The sequence below is a fragment of the Homalodisca vitripennis genome, chromosome 5, assembly GCF_021130785.1.
Source record: "Homalodisca vitripennis isolate AUS2020 chromosome 5, UT_GWSS_2.1, whole genome shotgun sequence".
In the NCBI taxonomy this organism is placed as follows: Eukaryota; Metazoa; Arthropoda; class Insecta; order Hemiptera; family Cicadellidae; genus Homalodisca; species Homalodisca vitripennis.
This window is the reverse complement of record NC_060211.1, coordinates 35,558,170-35,582,503: the sequence shown is the minus strand read 5'-3', so window position 1 is coordinate 35,582,503 and position 24,334 is coordinate 35,558,170. Positions and strand designations below refer to the sequence as shown.

Here is a 24,334-nt window from a genome sequence, read left to right as displayed (position 1 = left end):
ATTGATTAAAAAACATACTGTGCCATTGAATGGAAATTATTTCTTTGTAACTTCAATGGTAAAAATCTCCTTCACCAACATACCAAGTAATTATATTACAATTCAAAGAAATAAAAAAGACACTAAAGAGATAGTGACAAATACCAAGTAAAACAAACAAATAGATGTACCAAAAACACATAGGAAATCAGGCAAAGAAGTAAGTGCAAGCGATTCAAAATGTTTCAAGACTCAACCTACTTTACTATTTTTTAATATTTTATCGACAGCTTCTTGTTCAAAAAGCCATTTTTTCAATTTTTTCAAAAACTCTCTCTGTGTTGTGAAGTCGCCAATTTTTATAACTAATTATGTTAAAATAATCGTGGTGCAAAACTACTGTAAAATATTTGATGTATATTTAAATTTGATTTAGGCACACTAACGACTTGGTACCAAGCCTAAGATTGTAACTAGGCTGTCTTTGTTATTGAAAAAGCAGAGCTTCTAATGTAAAACATTTTTAGGACTTTTAAAAAATGTATAAATACCGTAGAGGAAGAATTTTCATCTCAACAAACAGTGGCCAAGTATGTTCAAACCTTGTCTTTCTTCGAAATAAGTCTGATGAATCTTTTTTGTGAAAAATTACTATCGGATATATCACCACCCCAGCATGTGATACCATAGCTTATCCTGGATCCTACAAGAGCGTGATATACATTGACTAAAATTTTGTTAGACCCACACAACTGATTTAATAGGTAAAACTTTCTCAAACCTGAAATAAAGCTCTTTTTTTAATTTTGAAATATGGGTTTTCCAGGTCAATTGATAATCCAATGATTAAACCTAAATATTTCATATTATTGACTTGCTGTAATTTCCAAACAGTCAACAATCAGGAAGCAAGCGGAACAAGGCATTTAGTTTCATGAAATTTAAGTGGGAAATTAAATTTGGAGTCGAATCTCAGACTGAATAACAATGAACTTAGTTTTTTCGCTTAATATCATAAAGTTTTTGTCAAACCATAACCTAGGAAAATAAATCTTTTGACATTGATTGGTAAAGCGAATTTAAGTCATGGTTTGTATAAACAAAAGCAGTGTCATCGGCAAACGCAACCAATTTACCATTAAAACAACCATTACAAAGATCATTTGACATAAATTAAAAAAAGTATTGGTCCCAAAACAGAACCCTGCGGAACACCAAATTACAATTTTCCCTGGATCTCCCGCATGACGCCACCAATGTTTACCCTTTGTTCTCTCCCCCGTGAGATAACTAGAAAACCAGTCAAGTGGTAAACCTCTAATACCAGCCAGCCATAACTTATGAAGTAAAATTTCATGATCAATCGTGTCGAAAGCTTTTGTAATAATCAATGAACAATGCAGATACCTTTTTAACGTAATTATTAATTGGCTCGTAAACTGATTCCATGAATGAAAGTAAGGCATCCTCAGTAGACATACCCTCTCGAAACCCAAACTGATTATTACTAAAGAATTTGTTTTTTATTAAGAAATGAAAGTAATCTGCTTTTTAACAACCTTTTCCCAATATTTTTCTGAAAAAACTGAGAGAGCAAAGAAATTGGTCGGTAACAGTTTGGCTGTGTAGGGTCCCCACGTTTGAAGATTGGAACTACTATTGCACTTTTTAAGCATCTAGGAAAATTCCCCTGTCATAAGACTGAAGTTATAGAGATATGATAATATCCGGAATAATACTGGGAGCTATTTTTTTTATCATCGTTGGACTGACCTTGTCAAATCCTGGTGATTTGTTGTTTTTCAGACTAGAAATAAATGAAGAAACATCCTCACTTAAAATAGGTTGCATAAAAAAAGATTTAAGATTGATGCGTTGATTGAATACATTGTCGAAAACCCGTGTGCCTGCGCTAGATTCGATTGATCTATTTGACCTCTTCAATTTCGAGGGCATTTAAAAAATGTGAATTGAATTCATTGGCGATAAGTTTAGGTTCGTGTATAATACAAGATTCCCCAACGAATCTCCCTTATTACAGTATTTTTTTGTATTTTCAGCACCAATTAGTTTCGTTAACTATTTTCCCATTGTGACTTAAACGATCATTGATCGAACCCTCAAACCTATCTCTAAAAAATGACTCCTTTGAACTTTTTTAATTCTAAATTTATAATTGATTTCGAAAATTAGTGTAATACTGTTTAAGTTTTACATTATTTGGGATTTTCATCAATAACTTGTAAATTTTTTTTCTCTTTTGAAGCTTAAAACGATAGCCTGTCAGTAGTCCAAGGTTTTTTAATTTATGCACCTGTTTACTTTTATTTGAACGTACACCAAACTGCATTTACCTATACTTAGTTTTTCTAATACATCAATAAAGCATTGGAAAGCATCAGACACAGTATTTTTTTTTCATATACACAAGCCCAATCTACATTAATAAGTTCAGCAGTAAGTTTTTCCCAAATCAATCTGGCTATAATACTCTTCAGTATCTTTAATTATTGGATTGCAAAAGTGAATTGAAAACAGAACAGTAGAATGATCAGTTAAATTATAATGGAAAACATTAGCTTTGAAGTCAAACTGAAAGATTGCCCTTTTTAAAGAACCGTACAAAAACATGATCTAAACATGTAGACGAATTTCCTTTAATTCTAGTGGGTTCATTAACTAAATTTAACATTCCCTTGCTGCTCAAAAGGCTCAAATAATTATCGCTCTCAGCTGACAGACTCAATATATCTAAATTCATGTCACCTACCAAATCAATATTACGGTTTCCTAGACCCATTAATACATACTCAATATCCATCAATGAATGAGGGAGCGCAAGGCAGAGTGGAGACGGTAGACTGCGATCAGTGTTAAAAGCGCTCAAGGTCACTGACTCTGACGTCTAAGCTGCAGAACATCAGCTGATCTAATATCATCTCTCTCACTCACACCGCTACACTGATAACAGTCGCGGACGTACACTATGGTACCTCCCCCCCCTGTACTCCTCATTACAATTAGCAAAAGCATTTGTAGCCCCCACCAGAAATTTTATAATAAATTTTAATTTCAGCTTTACTAATCCATGTCTCAGTTAAAACTAATTATATCAGGAAATAATCGAGCAGATTCTAATTCACTTAAAAATAAATTGAAATTCTGGCCTTACGCTTCTAATATTTTGATTTAAAACTACTATACTATTAGTGTTATTAATATTTCACAACAACAACAAAAAAAATGTCGGGATTGATAACTAATATACTAGCCTAAATATACAATTTTCTAACCTCATTTCCACAAACTGTAGTTCACAATTTATCCAGGTCCGCCAGCGAAGTTACAACTTTCACAGGTTCGCCCTCCGCATTCCTCATTAATATCTTGCCTCCTCTGATCCATAGATACGTGTAATGTTTTTCACTTTTCTTTTCCCGGGGCTGGGGGGACGTTCAGAAGTCGGCGTCGTCCAGGGCTCAGAGCTTTCATTAATATATATAGGCATCGCAGGACTTGCAGTTAGGACTAATTGTTATCTCGTTATAAAATTAACGAGACTAATTGTTATCTCGTTATATATTTTAGCAAGTGCAAGTTTTTATTAAATACTACCAAAGAAGTAATCTTTCTAAAAATATGTTTCAGTTCTCACTTTTCACTCGTAAAACCTTTCAAAAATTCAAATAGCAATGCAAGACTTTCGTTATAGTTACCATAGCTCTCTTAAAAACTAAAATGTTTTATATTAAAAGCTTGGCTTGATCTGGGATGATTGAGAAATGGCGCCATAAATACTAATTTTCACGATGTTTTAATGCCATTTTTGGGTATTTTTTATGTTAAAAATTATTTTCCCGAACTCTTTGGGATCGAAATTTGGGTGTTTTCGTTAAAACGAAGATATATAGGTTTCTCAGTTCAGCCGCTATACATTTTGATTTGCCTCACCCTGTATAGTCAGAAAGACCATGCACGAGTAATGTTATTAAATGAAAAATAAATAAAGATTTACATAAATAATAACGTTATAATACTTTAAAATAAAACTTATTGTGAACTCTGTAAAAAACTGGGGGTTTCCCAAAAATAAACTAAAAGAAATTTGAAAGTAAAGACGCTCTTACAGGTCATACCAAGATGGGTAATAATAGCGAAATAACGCACAAAACAGTCTACATACATAATAAACAAAACTGTATAATATTTAAAAGCACAACGTTACACTTGAGTTGGTTTATTAAGTGCTCACACAATGTTTGGGGTTTTGTGGCCCAGACACAAATGTTCAGAGCTGTGTATTCTGCCATAAATAACGTTCTACACGAATTGTTTGTGTAAAAGCAAGTTTTTCTGCGACGGAAGCACAATAGTGTGATAACAAACAGCAAAGCATTGTGTAAAGCTCACATCAAAGCTACACGAGAGTGGCAGCCTTTTAGTTGGGGAAAAAGCTCAATGTTTCAAAAGTAATGGATTCTTTAAAGTGTTTCACTCACTTGAAAATGTATGCTCCATTACTTGTACAGTAGTTCTTTTATACTTTTCACCGACTGAGCACTGTACGTGCTTTTGCTCTCATTTGTACTCTACTGTATGTTATTATTATTTCGTCGTCTTAATGACTACTCTATTGTGATACATTGTGCTTGCTCTTGAATACGCGATTGTGCAAAGCACGAGTTGTATGGACGTAGAATTGTTCATTCAACAAAAGAACCAAACTTTTTTATACGGACATAGACTGAATGCTTATTGATTGTTGTTATTAATACAACACGCTCTCTGCGGCAGACGCCGATAGGCGTCTGAAGTAAATTACCTTTATGTAAGGCGAAAGTATATTATTTAGTGGCAGTAGTTTATAAGCCAGCAGATGATTTTTTTTTAACATTATTCTACGATTTAAAATGATAAAGAAACGTTTATAAAAATTTTCTATATTAAAATTTGTTTATTAAGAGTAAAAACAATGGCCGGCGCAATAGTATTTTCTGCATCTGTTTACATTTGCAATATTTTTATTTAAAATGTTTATTCGTTTAACATTAATTCCAGCACACACTAATTTAATTTTGGTTGTAAACATGGAAAACCACAGTCTATACTGTACATAACACAATATGCTCGGTCATGCTTTGGTGCTTACCGGATACGACAAACGCGATGTCGGTCATGCATGCGGTGGATGCCGCTGTGCATTTCATCCACACCTCTCATGCGGAGTAGTGTTTTGGGGACCATGTGTAAACACAGACTTCATGACGGCATTCCGGCTTAAGAAAAAGCTGTCAGAACCATTGCAAAATTAGAGTTAGAGTTAGAGTCGCCTGAACGCTGTTTAGCAATTCAGGCATTTTATAATGTCGGCGAGTTTTAGGCATGTAACTGGGATTACTGACACCGGGGCTGGGACTGGTATTGAACAAGTGGCGAATGATTGCATCATCATGGAATTTTGAATAAAGAAAATTGTGGTGTGTGTTTTAAAATTACCAATTGTCTGCTGCATTAAAATAATTCCATTCTAATAATTCTTGTTAGAGCTGTCGCTGTGTTGGACAGTTGTACAAGAGTATTGGAGAGCAGAGTTGTATAGTAAAATCGTTTAATGCAAACAAATCTGTACCGTGAGCGGTATCGAACAAATGTACACGAGTACTGGAGAGAAGTGTCGGACAGTTGTACACGAGAATTAATTGGAGAGCAGAGTCGGACAGTTTTACACGAGTATTGGAGAGCAGAGTCGGACAGTTGTATACACGAGAATTAGAGAGCAGAGTCGGACAGTTGTACACGAGTATTGGAGAGCAGAGTCGGACAGTTGTACACGAGAATTGGAGAGCAGAGTCGGACAGTTATACACGAGAATTGGAGAGCAGAGTCGGACAGTTTTACACGAGTTTTGGTGAACAGTGCCGGACAGTAAAACTGTCTAGTGTAAGCAGATCCTTAGCACGAGCGGTGTCGCACAAAATGTACACAGGTATTAGGAGAGCAGAGTCGGACAGTTGTACACGAGTATTGTAGAGCAGAGTCGGACAGTTTTACACGAGTTTTGGTCAAACAGTGCCGGACAGTAAAACTGTCTAGTGTAAGCCGATCCTTAGCACGAGCGGTGTCGCACAAAATGTACACAGGTATTAGAGAGCAGAGTCGGACAGTTGTACACGAGTATTGTAGAGCAGAGTCGGACAGTTTTACACGAGTTTTGGTGAACAGTGCCGGACAGTAAAACTGTCTAGTGTAAGCAGATCCTTAGCACGAGCGGTGTCGCACAAAATGTACACAGGTATTAGAGAGCAGAGTCGGACAGTTGTACACGAGTATTGTAGAGCAGAGTCGGACAGTTTTACACGAGTTTTGGTGAACATTGCCGGACAGTAAAACTGTCTAGTGTAAGCCGATCCTTAGCCACGAGCGGTGTCGCACAAAATGCACACAGGTATTAGAGAGCAGAGTCGGACAGTTTTACAGTGTATTGTAGAGCAGAGTCGGACAGTTTTACACGAGTTTTGGTGAACAGTGCCTGACATTAAAACTGTCTAGTGTAAGCCGATCCTTAGCACGAGCGGTGTCGCACAAATGTACGCATTGGAGAGCAGAGTCGTAAAGTTGTACACGAGTATTGTAGAGCAGAGTCGGACAGTTTTACACGAGTTTTGGTGAACAGTGCCGGACAGTACAACTGTCTAGTGTAAGCAGATCCTTACCACGACGAGCGGTGTCGCACAAAATGTACACAGGTATTAGAGAGCAGAGTCGGACAGTTGTACACGAGTATTGGAGAGCATAGTCGGACAGTTTTACACGAGTTTTGGTGAACAGTGCCGGACAGTAAAACTGTCTAGTGTAAGCAGATCCTTACCACGAGCGGTGTCGCACAAAATGTTCACAGGTATTAGAGAGCAGAGTCGGACAGTTGTACACGAGTACTGGAGAGCAGAGTCGTAAAGTTGTACACGAGTATTGTAGAGCAGAGTCGGACAGTTTTACACGAGTTTTGGTGAACAGTGCCGGACAGTAAAACTGTCTAGTGTAAGCAGATCCGTACCACGAGCGGTAATTGGAGAGCTGAGTTGGACATTAAAAATCCAATTATAAACATTGCCGAGCTATTACTGTCGTGTGTGAGCAGAGTTTGCATTGACTGTCGCAACAACCAGCGACAAGAACTGTTGCAAGTAGTTGCGACAGTACTCAAATTGCTTATCACTGTTCACATTCTGCGACAGCAGTTGCGCAAGCTCGCGCAACTTTACTCGCCAGTGTATACGCATCCTAACAGGCAACATGTTTGGCAACATTATTAATTTCTGCGGCCATAAAATATTGTAAATGACGAAATACTTGGTCCGCACTTGAGGATATTTCAGGAAAATCATGGTTGCAACGAATTTGTGTTAACTGCCTATAAACTTATTTATGAAAATATGTTTAGTAGAACATGAGAAAGTGATGAATGCAGATTTAAAAATTTTACCACTTACAAGCATTAAAATTTAACTTAATAATTTCACTAAGCAATGTTTTACGTTCACAAGTACTTAGAAATGGAATATTGTTGTATACAAGCGGTAGATCCTCATTATTTGAGTACGTCTGAATTTTTCTATATTTCACCTAGTTGGCTTGTTGCTTTGTTGAATAAAAAGTTTCATACAGCTATTGGTCTGTTACTGATTAGATGTAATACTGAGATAAGAAATGTACGATTTACCCCAATGTTATACTGTTAATCATACTTTAGAGGCCTTTGTTTCTTATTAAGATTTGAAGTGAAATGGTTACTTGTCTTATAATGTGTGTTAAATCTTAGAATAATTAATAACGGTAAACCCCAAAGTTCTGTTTTAGATCCTCTGATCTTTATTAGTTTTGGTAATGGTGAAACATATTAAATTTAATGCATCTTTTTCTACTAAGCATACAGTGAAAGCTTAAAGAGAACCTTTTCAATGTTGAACTAAATTCCGCTTGTTACTTTAATAATTGTCTGAGAATAGTCGAGTTTAGATAGCATCGGACAGACCTACAAAGCCAGTGAAACTTTGAGCAGAGGCCGTTAAATGCGTGGTGTAAGCGTAGAGCGTAACCGTGACGTGATTGTCTGTCTGTGGTAAGTGCTGCGGTCGCTGCTCTGTCAAGGTTGGGCTCTGCCACGACCACAACTAGCAGACCTCACTCATTACATCTTTCCCACCTACTCACTGCTGTCTTCTAGTCCTTGTAACTGAGGCCTAAAACCTCATAACGGGCTTTGCCACGACCACAACTAGCAGACTGCAGACCTTATCATTGCATCTTTCCCACCTTATCACTGCTGTCTTTTAGTCCGTGTAACTGAGGCCTAAAACCTCATAACGGGCTTTGCCACGACCACAACTAGCAGACCTCACTCATTACATCTTTCCCACCTACTCACTGCTGTCTTCTAGTCCTTGTAACTGAGGCCTAAAACCTCATAACGGGCTTTGCCACGACCACAACTAGCAGACCTCACTCATTGCATCTTTCCCACCTTATCACTGCTGTCTTTTAGTCCGTGTAACTGAGGCTTAAAACCTCATAACGGGATTTAATGAGTAAGATATCAAATATAAGCAATTAGATTTAATAAAATCCGATAGTGTTAATATAAATTCTTTTTTAGATCCACATTACTTATTTTTATAACCAAAACCATCCTATCCTAGTTATTGTGATTAATACCACTTAAACTATATTTGTTATATTGATATTTCTATGAAAAGTCTTTAGCGTTCTTAAAGGTTATCTTGTATAAGTTATTGCAACTGATATTTAGTACTGTTACAGATAAAGCTGCAAGCGACAACCGGTTTCCAGGCCTTTATCATCCACTATCGGGAGGACCCAGATCAGCAGAACCTCATAGACTGGATACAGGAGGACTGGGTGAGTTTGCTACAGCCCTTCATGGTTTAATGAAAACTATAATAGTTCTAGTTAGATAAAATAAGTTACTATATTCTACTATTGCCATGTCACTTTCTTAACTTTCTTCAATTTATTGTAAATCCTTGTTAATTCTTGTTATATTTTGGTAACTTGGATTTAAATTTTTGGGATTATTTATTATTATTGTAAGTGTTTACTCTTAACCAGGACGGTTCACATCTGGCTGGTTTATACCTTCAAGTTGAACCTATACAATGGGTACAGCAAAAACCGATGTGTTACCTAAATCTGGGCAACCATATGGATGTCCAGGAGCGGCACATCATGAACTGAAAATGTTGAGATATTGAGGTGCAAGGATAGATAGATAGGTCTAGTCTACTGCGGAGGAAGACTGTTGGAGTTGGAGTTGGTGAAGCTCCCTAAGTGTTAAGGACTATTGCTAGCCTTGACATAAGGGAGTGCCATCCCTGCTTTTTTAATTGCAGAGGCTGGTTCAGACCTGGCTTCCCCTTCTTCCAAGGGGACTGAGGTTAATGTCCAAAATCCTTCCTTGTAGATCTCATCATGAGGCGACCCCTACCCCCAACTTTACCCAACTAGAATATCCTGTCACTCCAGAAGCAATGCAAAGATCCTTTTATAGGATTAAGTATAATTTCTCAGCTTCTTGTCCTAAGCAAAAAAGTTTACTCAGTATAACATGTTTATATTATCCCATAAAATATATAACTATTGTTTCTCTAGTTTACCTCTATATCAGAAAATCAGAACGTTTCATTCTAAAACGGATTTAATAAATGATAACTATTCATCTTATACAGTGTTAAATAATAGTATATAATAAAAATTCTTGATTAGAAGAAAGGAACAATTCAAATATTCCGAAAGGATGATACAATGGATGAGATTTAAGCGTAAATAAAAATAAGAAGTAACTACTGTTTCCTTTAGGATTTTAAAAATTACAGCAATGTTGGAATGATGACTCCTATTTTACAGTAAATTCTACATAGTATGCTAGTTCTCCTGATTTTTCTTAGTTTTAGATACTCTTTTGATACTCTTTTAGTTCACCTCAAGTGCCATAAAACAAATATGTGGGTCTACAGTTATCTACAGAAATTTTTATCTCTGGGCTTGTCCAATAAACTATTCTGGGAACTGTAAATTTTGTCACATATTTGAGCATCAGCAGGTCCTCCTGCAGTTGATTTCAGATTGAAAAAACTCAAAGGGGCCTATGATCATAGTGGTGAAGGAAGACAGAACCTGATATGCCCAAATGATTTCAGTGCTGCAGGTTAAAGTAGTCTAGAGCTTTCCAGCGTATTCCTGATTGAATCCACTTGGTATAAATGAGGTCAGCAGTCGGTAATCGACTCCACCTTTTCTCCATAGCGGCAAGCCATGAAATCAAGGCTACTTTATCCTACTCCATTCTCTAACCCTTTAAGCCATTCTTTGATTACAGTGCAAACCAGGTCTGTACTCAGCTTTGGCAGGCCCCATCATGGCCCACCACCACGTGTCTGTCCCTCAGACACCTTCAAATATACTTGTTGCGGGGCCCTGCCAGGGCCCCGGTAAAATTATCCGGAAAACCGGTCTGAGCACGGACCTGGTGCAAACTATATAACACTAACAACAAAAAAGTAACAGAATAATTCAAGTGAATGGTTTCTTGCAGCTGCAGTGTTGTGGTATTGAAGGCCCAAAGGACTGGGACAAGAACAACTACTTCAACTGCTCCTCTAGGGATGTGGGCAGCAGGGAGGCGTGTGGCGTACCGTTCTCATGCTGCAAGAGGAAACCTAACGTGAGTCGAACATTAAGAAATCATGATTTCTGACTTTAAACGTAAAACACGAAATATTCTTAAAATTATTACACTAGATTCGGCTCTAGTTGATGTCGAGTTTACTCTGTAAGAACAATGTTACACTTCAAAAATATTTACACCCTTAATGTTCATCGTAGATTTATGAGATGTGTCTCATTTTAAGGACTGTATTAATATGAATCTAAACCTTCATTTAGTTTTTCTAAGTTTACACATTTTGAATATTTAAAAAATTAAATACAAAAGAGTTTTGATTTTTCTGATTAACCGATAAAATGATTTTTAAAACCAAACAGTGTATTAATTATACATATATTTGTTAATGAGGCACCTCCTACAATGCTATGATTTAAAATAAGGGTGTAAAATTATTTGAGTAACGTTGTTATTATGATATTAAAATTTAGATGGCCATCAGTACAATCGACCATTAAGTACCAAGATATTAGCTGACAATTATAATTATTTCAATATGGGACATGTAATCCAAATACAGTTTGGGTATTTGTGCACCATATTCCGTATTATGTGTAACACAGTCATGACTAGAATGTTGACAATTGAATAATGTGTACGTTTGTTTGTGCGTGTAAAGCTATAAGGACACGTTTTACAAAGAAACATTGTAAACAATTCGTCTAAATGTTTTGTCTATTTTCACACAATATGCTTACACTTTTACCAAACTGATATTCACAACCTCAAATGAAACAAATATTGGTGGGGTGGATTACACATTCATTCTGATGTGCGCGATATTCTGATGTGCGCCTCAGTCTGAATGTTGATACGGGATATCGAAATCTTTTCATGTATGCTTGAATTTATATTAAAATTTTGATGTGTCTTAGTCTGCTGCAAATAATTTCTTTTATAATGTACTTTATTATTGTATTTTAATTTATTTTGATTAGATATAAAAACACTCAATTTATTAATCCATACTTTACTACATGCTCTAGTGACATGTTTAGTCGCCTTTCTTATATAGAGTAGAATCAATGAGGTGAGCACATTGTCAACAAAGAGTAAAAACAATACTTCTGAAGTGTTAAGTGACGTTCTTGTTACTCATTATCCCAGACACAAAGTGGTTTAAAGTACCAATATAATACTTTTTAGGAGGTTGAAATAAAATTATGCACCATTATAAACTAATTTAACGAGCAACAAATTGTAATCATGGACATGTTCACATGTACGTATATTTCAATTCATAAAAGAGTTTTTACATCATATGGTTAACACATTGAAGTCCAGCTGTATTTCGGAACATAGCACCCCAAATCACATACTTAGTTTTTGTAGCCTAGTGTATTCATTTAGTGTCATAATTACGGAATATAATAATTTTTAAGCGTTTATATTAATATAATTTATAGATATAGAAAAACAGTGTTGTAATCTCAATTTGTGGTTTATTTTAATTTCATTATTTGACATAATAATTTTTAATCACCCAGGTTTATAATGCCAGACAAAAACGTAGCCAGGAAAAAATGTTGGTAGGGGGTCCAAACAGCTGATATTTTTCCGTAGTGGACAGAGAGTAAGCCACATTTTGTTCCTTAATAAGTTCTTGACCCATTTCTTTGTTGAGAATGATATTTCAGCAGTACATGCCTGACTTACTGTTACTGAATTATTTAAATAATAATAATCGTTTAGTATAAAAGTAATTGAAAAAATTGAAAATTCTGGGGAGGTCCGGACCCCTTGGACCCCGTTACTGGCTACATCCTTGATTCCGGATTATCCTTGACTTATGATGCTTTAATACGTTATTAAATCTATACTTTATTGTTATATAGACTTAAATTATAGTTTTTACATTTGAAAGCAATGGATGAATACAAGTTTAATAGTTACTTGATTTTAATCTAGTAAAAGATTGATTGCTATTATATTCATGATAAGTCTAATATTGTGTATAAATCAGGAATTAATTTCATGAAATACTTATATAATGGAGAATTCTTGTGAATGAAACACATACAAGTGTCACAGTGACAAACAACCTCAGTGTCTTATTAAGATACATAAAATCATCTATAACATATAATATTATTCACTTATATTGAAAAGTCATTCTTCAAATTGCTAATCACTCCTAACAAAACTTCACACTTTTCTGATTTTAGGAGATAATCAAGAACAAGCAGTGTGGTTATGATGTGCGAAAACCTGGATATGTAAGTAATATTATATTATTAGAACTAAATTTATCACTGTATGTAAGAAATTAAAATGAATAATATGGGTTTTTATAATTAAATTTAAAAATTAGAGAGAGCGATTTTCTCTTATTTATCACAAAAGATGTATTAAACAAATTATACTTATTTATTTGTCATTACATCACCCCATGGGCGTACATAAGGGGAGGGGGTTTAGGGTGCTCAAGACCCCCTCAAAATTTTTAAAGATAAAAATGTGCCCATTAGTATGTTTTAAGCTAGAACATGTTTAAGTCTTATTTTATACCTTCTGAACCACCCAGTCTGACAGCCCTCTCCAAAATAATTCTCTATATACACCACTGCACTTCTCTATGTTATGCAGTTCCAATTATGTGGCACAGTAAAAACTACAATGCTAAAAATGTTTCACAGCTTTTTCTTACGATTAAAAACCTGAATCATTTGGAATTCTCCGATTTATCTAAAATCTCAAATAATGGCAATAGACTACTGAATGTTGATGAAACGGAATACTTTAGATCGTTTGATCCTTGATTGAACTTTAGAGGGAGGGCCTGATTTTAGTCTTAAAGAGTAAAGATCAAAGTTTGCTTTAATTAGTATGATGTTGTTATGGGTACAGAGGATTGGCACAGACATTTTTATAAACTTCCTCTTTTTTCGTTACTGCTTTTATGGTGCATTGATGTTATTCAATTAAATTTTATTTGAAATTTATTACGCCTAGTTCTAACTACAAAATACCTCAAAATTCTTTTCTTAGGAGTGAGTTTTAATATAAAAGAGCATGATGAAGCTGTAACGTATGTTTCTACTAAAAATGATTATTTAAAAGCATTATTGAAATGTTCACCATGTTCTGGACACACCAATATGTACGGTGTGGACAGAAAAAGAATAAACTTTGTCAATCGTTTATATTTAATTAAATTATGAACATTTTTCTAGTAGATTATATTTACCATAAAATTATGGCAATGGTTAGAAGTATAATTATTATTGATAAATTCCAACAACAAATTATCCACTAAATGATTTTAACCTGTTTTAAAACTCAATTCTTGACCTGGGAGCAGAATTAAAGTAAATTCTGTAGCCATGAATCAAAGTCCATTTTTTGTTTCCATGTTGAATCTTTACTTTATAAGTCTATGGGTAAAGATTATTTTGTAATTTTGTTGTGTAGCCAAGCTTGTATAGAATCGAGTGAAGTATTTTGGGCTTCAACAAATAACATGTATTAGTATATATGGCTCTTGTGGAGGTTTGGAGGGGAATTTCGAATTACCTCTCCACAAACATCAAAAGAAGTTTTTACCCATCCTCTGAAACTGACCGTAATCTCAGTTAAAGATTTTGCTGCTAATAACTAACCTGAACTTCTAATTATTGTTTGATGCGGAAAACTACACTTTTGACAGATTATTACTGGAAAGAGAACAAAAGGGTGGAGGGATTCAGGTGTGGAGAACTATACATTTTTGTGACAGTTTGCAGATGGTTGGACTAACCTCTCGCCCGCACAGAGCGGTGAACACAACATCTTTGAACGAGGCTGTTGGCGGGCGGGAGAGGAGTGGGTGGAGCACAACCTTGTACCCCTCCTGGTGGTTTTGGTGGGCAGTGTAGTGGTGCAGGTACTAACACGTCTGTCTGCTTGTCGCCTAACATGTTAATGCACGCTGATGGTGTACGTAGCTGTGTCTTGCCAAAGAGCTTGTTGTTGCTTTCTCAATCATGTTTCAGTTTGTAATGCAAATTACATTGATATACTTGACCAATAATACACTATGCTAACTACCCTTTATTTAACTATTCACCCTTGAAAAAGATTTTTAGAACTATACAATTAATGATCATATAATAAAAACAGTGTAGTACCTGACTTTAATTTTCCAATTAAACTATATATATTTTTAGTCACCAATTAACCCTGGAACTGGCGATTGAAATTATAATGTTCATCTGAAATGCAAGTGTTTTGACAGTTATATAGTACATAAATCAATACTGCCACCACTATTTATATACCATTAAAAAAAAGAATTGCTTATTTCAATGGTGAAATTTGTTTTACCGTTTTAGAAACAGTGACGTCATAAAACTTGCCAGAAATATTGTCTTCATGTAGCCATTTTGAAAGTTAGTAATAAATATGTCATAGGTATGGCTTATTATTTTCTTTTTTTTACGGAAAACCCTTTTTACAAACAATTTACAATATGATAAGTAACAACACTAAAATTGGCAACCAATTTTTACATGCTCTAATAACAACATATTTAAAGTCAATAATCATAATAGTGATATAATAAATGTCCGACCATGCCAAAAAAGTAAAATAAAAAGAATATATTATGTAATATAATTATAAAAACATTATATTGTATTATGTTGGTTTATAGCTTGGTTTTAGGCTTTCATTTCAATAATGTCCCAAAACTTTCCTGATAGGTCAGAGGAACTTGTTGACCTGCTAGGCTCAGACAACCTAGACCTTAACAGTGAGTGACACCTAGGTTTCCCTTTATGCTTTCTGGAACCCCAAACTAAGCTAATATTTCAGCAAAAGTTCAAAATTATTACTTATTTATTGTAAAATGAATATTAACAGTGAAATATTTCCATATAAAAATTTACATAAGAAGAAACTTTTGATTTTTCCAAAACATGTCACTTTCACCACTTTACGCATATGCATCTATGAGCCGACATTTGCAGTTTATCAGGTAATGATTATTAATTAATTTTTTTTTAAATTATTATTAATACATTTTTGTATATTTTGTGAGAATTATATATTTTTTTTAATTTTTGAAAATGGTAGTACCCATAGTAACAAATTTAGGTACTTCCCACCACTATTAAAATTTTTTTATTATAAAAAAAGTTGTAATTGGTTATTAATTTATTTATTGCTTTTTGGTGTATATAATTCTTTAAATTTTGGTATATTTAAAAAAATTGTGTGTAAGAATTATATTTTTTGTAAATTAAAAAAAAAAAATCATACCCATAGTAACAAATTTAACTTTTCGTGTATTATTTGTGGTTTCACAATATATTTAGTTTTTCTTCAAGATAACCTGAATACCATTATATATTTTCTTAAACTAGATAAAAGAAAAATAAATATCTCAGATTGTTATATTTATTATATTATCACAGTTTACCAATACCACCACTTTAAACAAATTTTTAGTGTACCGTAGTCATATATTTTTTATGGTTTGTGCATAATACTTTTACACCATAATTATCTCCAAATTCTCCTGAAAAATTATGTATTACATATGAAGGTTTATATTAAAAATGTGTCATTTACAAAATGTTTAAATTACAGGTACAAAACACTCAAAATTAGCCTGCCATATGAGTAAAACTAAGAACCGGCAGTTCCAGGGTTAATTTTTATCTTCTACAAAATCTCCATAGAAAATTTCTCGTCAATTCGACTTCTAACATTATAATCTCCTTTTGAACTAACTTTAGTTATCAGGCTGTTATTAGACGATTTGACCAATTATTATTTTTAAGTTAGATTTTGTAACACATGTATTCAAAGTGGAATACTTGATTAGATATAAATAAAGAAATAAATTTAAATGATCTTTTATTTCTTATATTTTGTATATTATTATTTTATAATAAATTTTTTAGTTTAGTTTTTATTTTTAGTTTTATTTTATTTTTATAATTTTTAATATTTTCATTATTTTTTATTTATTATGATGAGAATCTTTTACTGTCTGTCCTTAACAGTCAAGTTCACCAAATTTGCATGCTAACTAATTTTTTTAAATGTTTTGCTTGCACCAATAAGTTTAATGCAGAAACGCGTACGGTAAGTAAGTTATGGTGTCGCAAGTGGCTTTGGTGGAAGGTGGTACTAACATTGATGGATAGCCCGGTAAGTCTAACACCTGTATTGTGCCAGAACTACGACGTGTCCAAGATCATCTACGAGAAGGGCTGCCTGCAGGCTGGGGAGGAGTGGATAGAAAGGAACCTGCTCAATATCTCCACTCTAGGCCTCGTCATCACATTCCTGCAGGTCAGTTTGCAAGGAATTTTGTGAATCAAGAGCACTCGTATTGCGCTCTTTATTTGTGCATTCAGCAGCATAATATGGTTTGAAAATAGTTTGTGCTTTGTAACTTGTGCAACACACTTTGACTTTACATAATTACAAGGACTTAGCCAGCAAGGGGGTGCAAGGGGTCGAAACCCTCCTCAAATTTTTGAACTTATTAAAATACTTTTTTAGTAAACGATTATTATTATTTAAATAATTCAGTATTACTGACATTTACTGCTGAAAGATCATTCTCAACAAAGAAATGGGTCAAGAACTTTTTAAAGAACAAAATGGGTCCTTACTCTCTGTCCACTACGAGAAAATATCATTTGTCTGGACCCCCTCCATAATTTTTTCCTGGCTACGTTCTTGCATAATTACAAATTTTAAAACCACATGAGTGTTTTCCAATGATTGATAAATAAAATTGTGTTTTTTTTTTTAATTCTATTGTTTGATTAAGATGCTATCATAGAAAGTTATTTCAATCTGAAGTAATTATTCCAAGAACAGCTTTGGGCTTGTTGATTTACATACATTAGTGTGCATATCTCCTGGAAGATCATTATTTTGTTATATTTCTAGAATTCAGTATTATCAGTGATTGTTACTGGAGTGGTTGTGCTCTTATTTTGTTTTTCTTAATGAAGCTGTAACAACAGCTCCCTTTAATGTTGCTTTTCTTAGGTAGGGATAAAATAAATTACAGAGTGAAGAAGTTTACTTGTTTTCCTACCTAAGCAGAGAAAAATTGATTTATTTTTAAGTTCCCCATTACAAAGAGCAATTGAAAAGCTTTCATGGAAAGGTTTACTATAATCGAACACTACTGACTGCTCTGAACTCAGAATAAGTTGCTCGGGACTTACTTATGGAAAGGATCACTCACTTAGAAGAAGAAAGATTCACAAAGAGGGTAAAATACTCACCCAAGGGAAAAAACATTCACCTTTAGGGGGGTGAAGTATGTAGGGGAAGACACTCACTTAGGGAGAGAAAAGCGTATCTTGTAAGCTTTGTCAGGACACACTAACTCTTGGGTACTCTACAGTTTATACATTATTTTATATATTACAATCAGTTTATATATTTCAATCTACTCCATTACATATGTAACCAGGTAGTATGATAGTAATAGGTTTTCTCAAGAATACAGCTGTCATGACTCGGAATTAACTATGCATTATTGTAATTCATCTGGAAGAGGTAAGAATCACATGCATAATGATATATTATTAAATATTTTTCACAACCAACATACAACATAATATTTACTTAAAAACAATGCATGCGTATTTTAGTACGCTTAATGTGTAATATTTTTTATAGTGTTGGAGCTGACAACCAATTGTAGCGTATAAACGCAATCCAGTGTTTCATAAAGTAGATAGAGAAATTTCTGCTAAGAGAGAAATTGAGTGTCAACTGTGTAATTTTTAATGGGGGTCAAAAATGTTGGGTATCAAAAGGGTTAAAACTATTAAAATGATCTTTCGAATTTTATTTTATTAACTCGACTCATCCTAAACCATTCGCATTTGAGAAGTAAATAAAATTTGAATCAACCGCAGCCAACCATTTGAAGATCACCTGGTTGAAAGAGGTGACATGCCTCTTGTGTTGTTGAATGACAGTGATGCAACTATTATAAATTATAAGTGTCAGACAGCTAGTTTTAATAGTTTAAGGTTAAAAAATGTTATGATTTGAGAAAAATACAATTGTTTGATTTTTTAACCCTTTTTCATTCACTCACATTTTGGCCTCAACCAAAACTAGTGGTAACTAACTAATTATCAACTTTTTCCTTAGAAAAAATTTGATTTCATGAAAAACTAGTTAGTTTGCATATATAATTACAAATAAGCTTTTGGTTCCTATACTGTATAACAATAATTCCTGTAATTTATAGTATATTATTTGCATTGTTGATTTCTTTTTTATACATCACACAAAAGTCTTGTATATTTATTAGTTATATTTAGAATAATAGTATTCTTTTATATATCTCCACACTTTATTTTTCAAGTGTGAAATAATCATTTTTAACAACAAATAACTCTATTATATGTACAAATATATTCAAACAATTTTAGTGCTTCAAAATTAATTTCCATAAAAGTAAGCTGGTTTTATGGGTAGTATATTCCTGTGTGTCTTACGCAAAGTGGTTAATGTTATAGATCATTGGGATCTGCTTCTCGCAGAACCTGCGTGCCGACATCTTCGCGCAGAAGTCCAAGTGGCACTGACAGTTCAGGATGCCCACAGCCGTCTAGTCCCAGTCGCGTCGAGGCCTCGGAAACGTCCATCTTCACCTCTCCGATTGCCTTAATTTTTATACATCCCCATCGCGCTTTCAGCCGCAAGCAACCCATCTCGTCTGGTCTGGCTCAGAGTGCCTCTGCGCTATTTATGTTGATTCCGAGACCTCATATAAAATTCAATACACTTTTTACGAATATATAGAAGGCTATCAATAGACATATCTAATAACGATAAGGGTTAAAAATTTCCGTTGAGGAAACGTAACTAGAGGTGGACTTTTCCGACTGACCTTTCTCTACCATTCCTATAGGAGTGTTGTGATAGTTTTGTATCTGAGAGACTATGTATTTTGTACATTTTATAAGAGTATTGATTGAATGTGTTCATACATGTACCGTACTGATACCGGAGTGTACTGTAGTAGCTAACAATGACCAATGTACTAGAGTATAGTTAGTATGAAAGCGAGAGATCGTTGTAGCCTTGAGTCATGCGATGTTAGTCTAGTCGTTAGCATTCCGCCACGGATTCTTAGCTTTCCATCAGTAACCACTTGCTCCTGAATTAGACATTGGCAAACAACAGAACTGTTTATTTTGCTCAAAAAATATTCTGTAGGTTTTTAATCTGAATTCTAGGAAAACAGTTATAGCTTTTTTGTAATTCGGTAAAGCTAAAAATAGTTCATGTTTTTAATTCGTCCTGTGTTTATAAGGTACAAGTTTTTTACTTATGTTATCATGGGATATGTGAAACAAAATGATACAAAACAACTTTATTTTGTAACACAACATAAAATATGATTTCAGAATATTGGTTTACGTGGTGTGGATAAAAAAACAGTAATTTTCAAAAGTGTACTAGTATTTAAATGTAGCAAGTATGTCATTGCAGTAACAAATCTTCTAGAGGATCTAAAATAGTCCATAATTATTAAAATTATAATTAAGTAAAATAGAAATCTCAATAACTCGATTTGGTATAAATTTTAACTACTAACAAAACGTGTTAACCTAGAAAACACTAAGTTTTTATTTAGGAAACAACGTCAGGAAAATATAACCCACTTCTAATTTTAAATTTCCATGTATTTTATGTATTGTGTTTAACTTATTTATTAATATTCAAATGAAACTTATTTATGTATTTATTACATCTTCCGATTATTGATACCAGACATTAAAATTATAAAATATTTATGTTTATATAAAGTACATCAAACAAAATTATTCAATTCTGAAATGTACCCAACTAAAAATATTTGCATTCTTGTACGTAATAATAAGTATATAATTATATAATAAGTATATAATAAGTCTAGGAGTAATGTATCTATATTTTTTTTAGATTAATCCAAACCAGAATGGAAATGCCATTTAAAAACTTAGTCTAATGTTACTGATAAGATTTAAGTTACACCCAACCTAATATGTGATTGGTGGTAGATTTAATTAACGAAATGCAGTTTTAGTTTAATTTGTCAATGGGATTGAAATGACTAAAAATATCGCTGATATTCAACTAAACAGTGCTTAGCAATGTTTTTACTGTACAATAATGGTTTAACAAACTAGGAAACTGCTTACTAAACTATAGAAACTACTGGTCTGTCTTACTTAACATGTGGTGCAAACATATTGTAAAAATGCCTTATGTTGATCTGATTTTAAATCACAACTTAATATGTTAACTATACAAAGTAATGATCTGTTTTAAAGCCATTATATTTTGTAATTAATGTGTATAACTGAAAAGTGTGTGTATTATTGAAAAGTTCCTTAATACTTTTCAGACCTAGTTTTACAGTACTATAAGTAACCGATCTGACTACAGTGGTGCTTTCAAACAGATATAATTTGCTACTGAATTAATTGCTGTATTTTAACCAAAACTTGTCTTGTGTATGATGTGTAAATATGTATAAATAATATTTTATATTTATTTTAATTCCTTGCGTATTTATTTCTAAACACCAAAACATCAGTACTTTTCACTGGAAATTGTGAATTTCTCATGTGGTTACAGTAAACGAACAGATAAGTATTATAGCATGGTTTAACCTATAATTAGTTCTGGATGGCTAATTTTAGTAAAAACTGTTCATTTCTTTACTGCTTCATTCCGGTACACAGCTGGCCCCGAAGGTGATTAAATATCAAGAGACTAGCCGGTTAATTGAAAACTGGAGGAGGGAACCAATAATGTGAGAGGTCATCTCTCCTGGCACTTCATTATAAAAAGCCTTTAGTAAAATTATGCCAGTACAGAGTAATTTATTAAAATATACTCTCTTGGAAAATAAAGTGGGATTGAATTGTCATTACACTTATTTATAATTAATTCGAAATATTACAATTTGTGTGTAATTTATTAGGCATTTTGCTTAACTGTGCAAATATAATCTATGAAATAAGATTTTTAGATTTTTTAGACATTTTCCTTTCTTTGCAACAGACTATACTCAGTACAATAATTATCCGATTTCTACCATTGACCCCCTAACGGTTTTTTGAACCTAAAATTGTGTTGTTTTTATACATTTTTTGGTGTTTTTTACAGACTGGTTTGTAGAGTTTGGATATATACTTTTTAAGCTAAAAAGTTTTTTAGTGTCTTTTGAAACATTTTTAATTTTTATGGTTTGTCCACTGTCATGGATGTGCCACCAAAATGTCCACCAAGTCCACTATCTGTGTCAGATATTTCTATTGTACAATAAAAACTATATAACCAGGACAGGTGACACGCAACAACACACGGTAGCTGTCTGCACTGTGGGACTACAGTGAAATCGGTAAGGTGTAAACACTCATGACAGAGGACCAAGGAAGTGCTGATAATTAGTAGATGTCAGAAGTACTTGCCCGATGTGCAGTTGTCATGGATATGTTTCTTACATAACATTATGTCAGTAGCACATGTTTACGCAATCCCTATGAATTTCATATTACATAAAAACCCATGAAGGAAATGAATATTCAAGCAATGAAGTAAATATAATTTGGAGATATTTTTCTGAATAACCCATAAAAATAAAGAATAAACTACAAAGCATTAGACACCTCCCACAATTCTGGAATTGAACAGCCAGCTAAATTCAACATGAGCTAGATCAGTCTTTCCAAAAAAGCTGCAATGAAAGAGTTTTACAGAAACTTATCAGAAAAATAACTTTACATAAAAATAACAATATTAAAACAAATGTGATAAAACAGTGAAAAAGTTCAAAATTCCTTGTTATATACATATGAGAAATTCAGTAACCATCATAAAATTATATTAATACCTGTCATAACAACATTGAAATTCACCAAGATTTGTATTGGAAGGGTGCAATCTTTTAGTCTTCTCTGATCTTTGCATACCAAAGTGGCATGAAGTACAAGATGGTACCTATGTAACTTGGTGTCTTTTTTTAAGTAAGTACTGTATGTAAATTTGAGTTATAATCACAACCGTTATATTTTACAGTTCTACATTTACATGAAAGCCTGTTAAATACGGTCATAAAAGATTCCCGTAGTATTAAGGTGTTTATCATAACAAGCAATACGTGTTTCAGTTCCACTATCATAGAAGTCTGTATCTCGAGTGTCACAGCTGATAAACAGCTGTTTATAACCTTGTTGTTATAACCTAACCCCTACATCCTTTATTAAGTGCATTAACAAGACAATGGATACTAATTCCGGTTCAATGGAGGATTGTCAAGGGTCCCATCCAAATGAAAAAATGAAATAATAAAAATAATTTCTTTATTCTCTTTCATCACATGACTCAAGTATCCAAATCACAACCCAAACAATATTACATAAAATATAAAGCAAAATACGGTACATACTGTAATAAAACTATGAACAAAATATATTACTTGCTTAAAATTATATTAATAGATTACTATACTGCTAATTATATCTAAAAATAATTTATCTCGTTATTGATTAATAATTAGTAAAATATTTAATGGAATTTTAATAAAACAGAATTTTTAAATCAGTCATGAATTGTCAAGAGAACAAATACACACCTTTTAAGGGACATATTATAGTACCTTGATCGAAGATGGGAGTCATCAAGTTTCCAAACAAACAACAAATCTTTAAAGGAGGAAGTCACACACACTCACACCCCCCCATGCATTAATTATATAGTTTTTATAACTAAAAAAGTCAACAATTGACAGATTCGAAAACATCATCACGAGTAAAGAAGAGTAACCATTTCTTGATTTTGTTCTTAATGTTCATGCAAGATAGATTGGTCTTGATTTCTTTTGGTATTGTATTATAAAATGGTGGCCCTAAAAAAAATAGGAGGAAAGTCTTTTGAAATAAAGTATTATAGGATTTAGGCAGTCAAATTATTTCGTTGTTTCAACTGCCAAATTCTATAATTTATATTACGATCAATTATGACTCCAACATTACCACTCATCACAAAGAATATATTCAAAACTTTAAATGTATCACAGAGGCAGAAATCCAAGTAATACAAATAATAGATAAGAGTTAGTGAATCTACCACTTCCACTTATAATTCCTACCAAAGCTTTTTGAATATTGATAATAGGCTTCAAATTATTAACATAACAGCCTCCCCAAATAGAAAGTTCATACTGTAGCTTAAAATGAATAAGAAAAAATATACTTCATGGAGAATTGCTATTGGACAAAAGAGTGTAAAATTTGCGTACGAGTACATATAGCTGATTTTTAAGTGTTAGTAAATCATATAAATCTTAAGTTAAGTCCCATGTGGATGGGAGATATCACACCAACAGAAAAAAACAGCATTTCCTTTGTTGTTAGAAATCTTATTGAAACAGGTTTGGAAATCCAGGCCATACCTGGAAACACCACTGTTGGAACATTGCATTGCTCCCAAATTCTGTTATACTTTTTTTTGTAATTCTGTTATTGTTAGAGCTACATACCAAAATGGCAAATATACTTATTTTATACAAATACCTACATTAAAGTTACTATGGAGTGAATTATTTCATTCTAGCAGTACTTATCATACGTTGTAATGTTGTAATAATCTTAA

General features: G+C 33.3%; 1 protein-coding gene across 1 annotated transcript in view; it reads left to right on the top strand.

The window, feature by feature from the left end:
- Positions 1–21,235, top strand: part of LOC124361991 (tetraspanin-17-like) — a 53,700-nt gene extending 32,465 nt beyond the window's left edge. Inside the window, exons 4-9 of the mRNA XM_046816121.1 lie at positions 8,797–8,895; positions 10,589–10,717; positions 12,883–12,933; positions 14,433–14,579; positions 16,880–16,996; positions 19,204–21,235. Of these exons, the coding sequence (XP_046672077.1) occupies positions 8,797–8,895; positions 10,589–10,717; positions 12,883–12,933; positions 14,433–14,579; positions 16,880–16,996; positions 19,204–19,272 (612 nt within the window). The 3' untranslated portion in view covers positions 19,273–21,235. The remainder of the gene's footprint in view (positions 1–8,796; positions 8,896–10,588; positions 10,718–12,882; positions 12,934–14,432; positions 14,580–16,879; positions 16,997–19,203) is intronic.
- Positions 21,236–24,334: the final 3,099 nt, after the last annotated feature.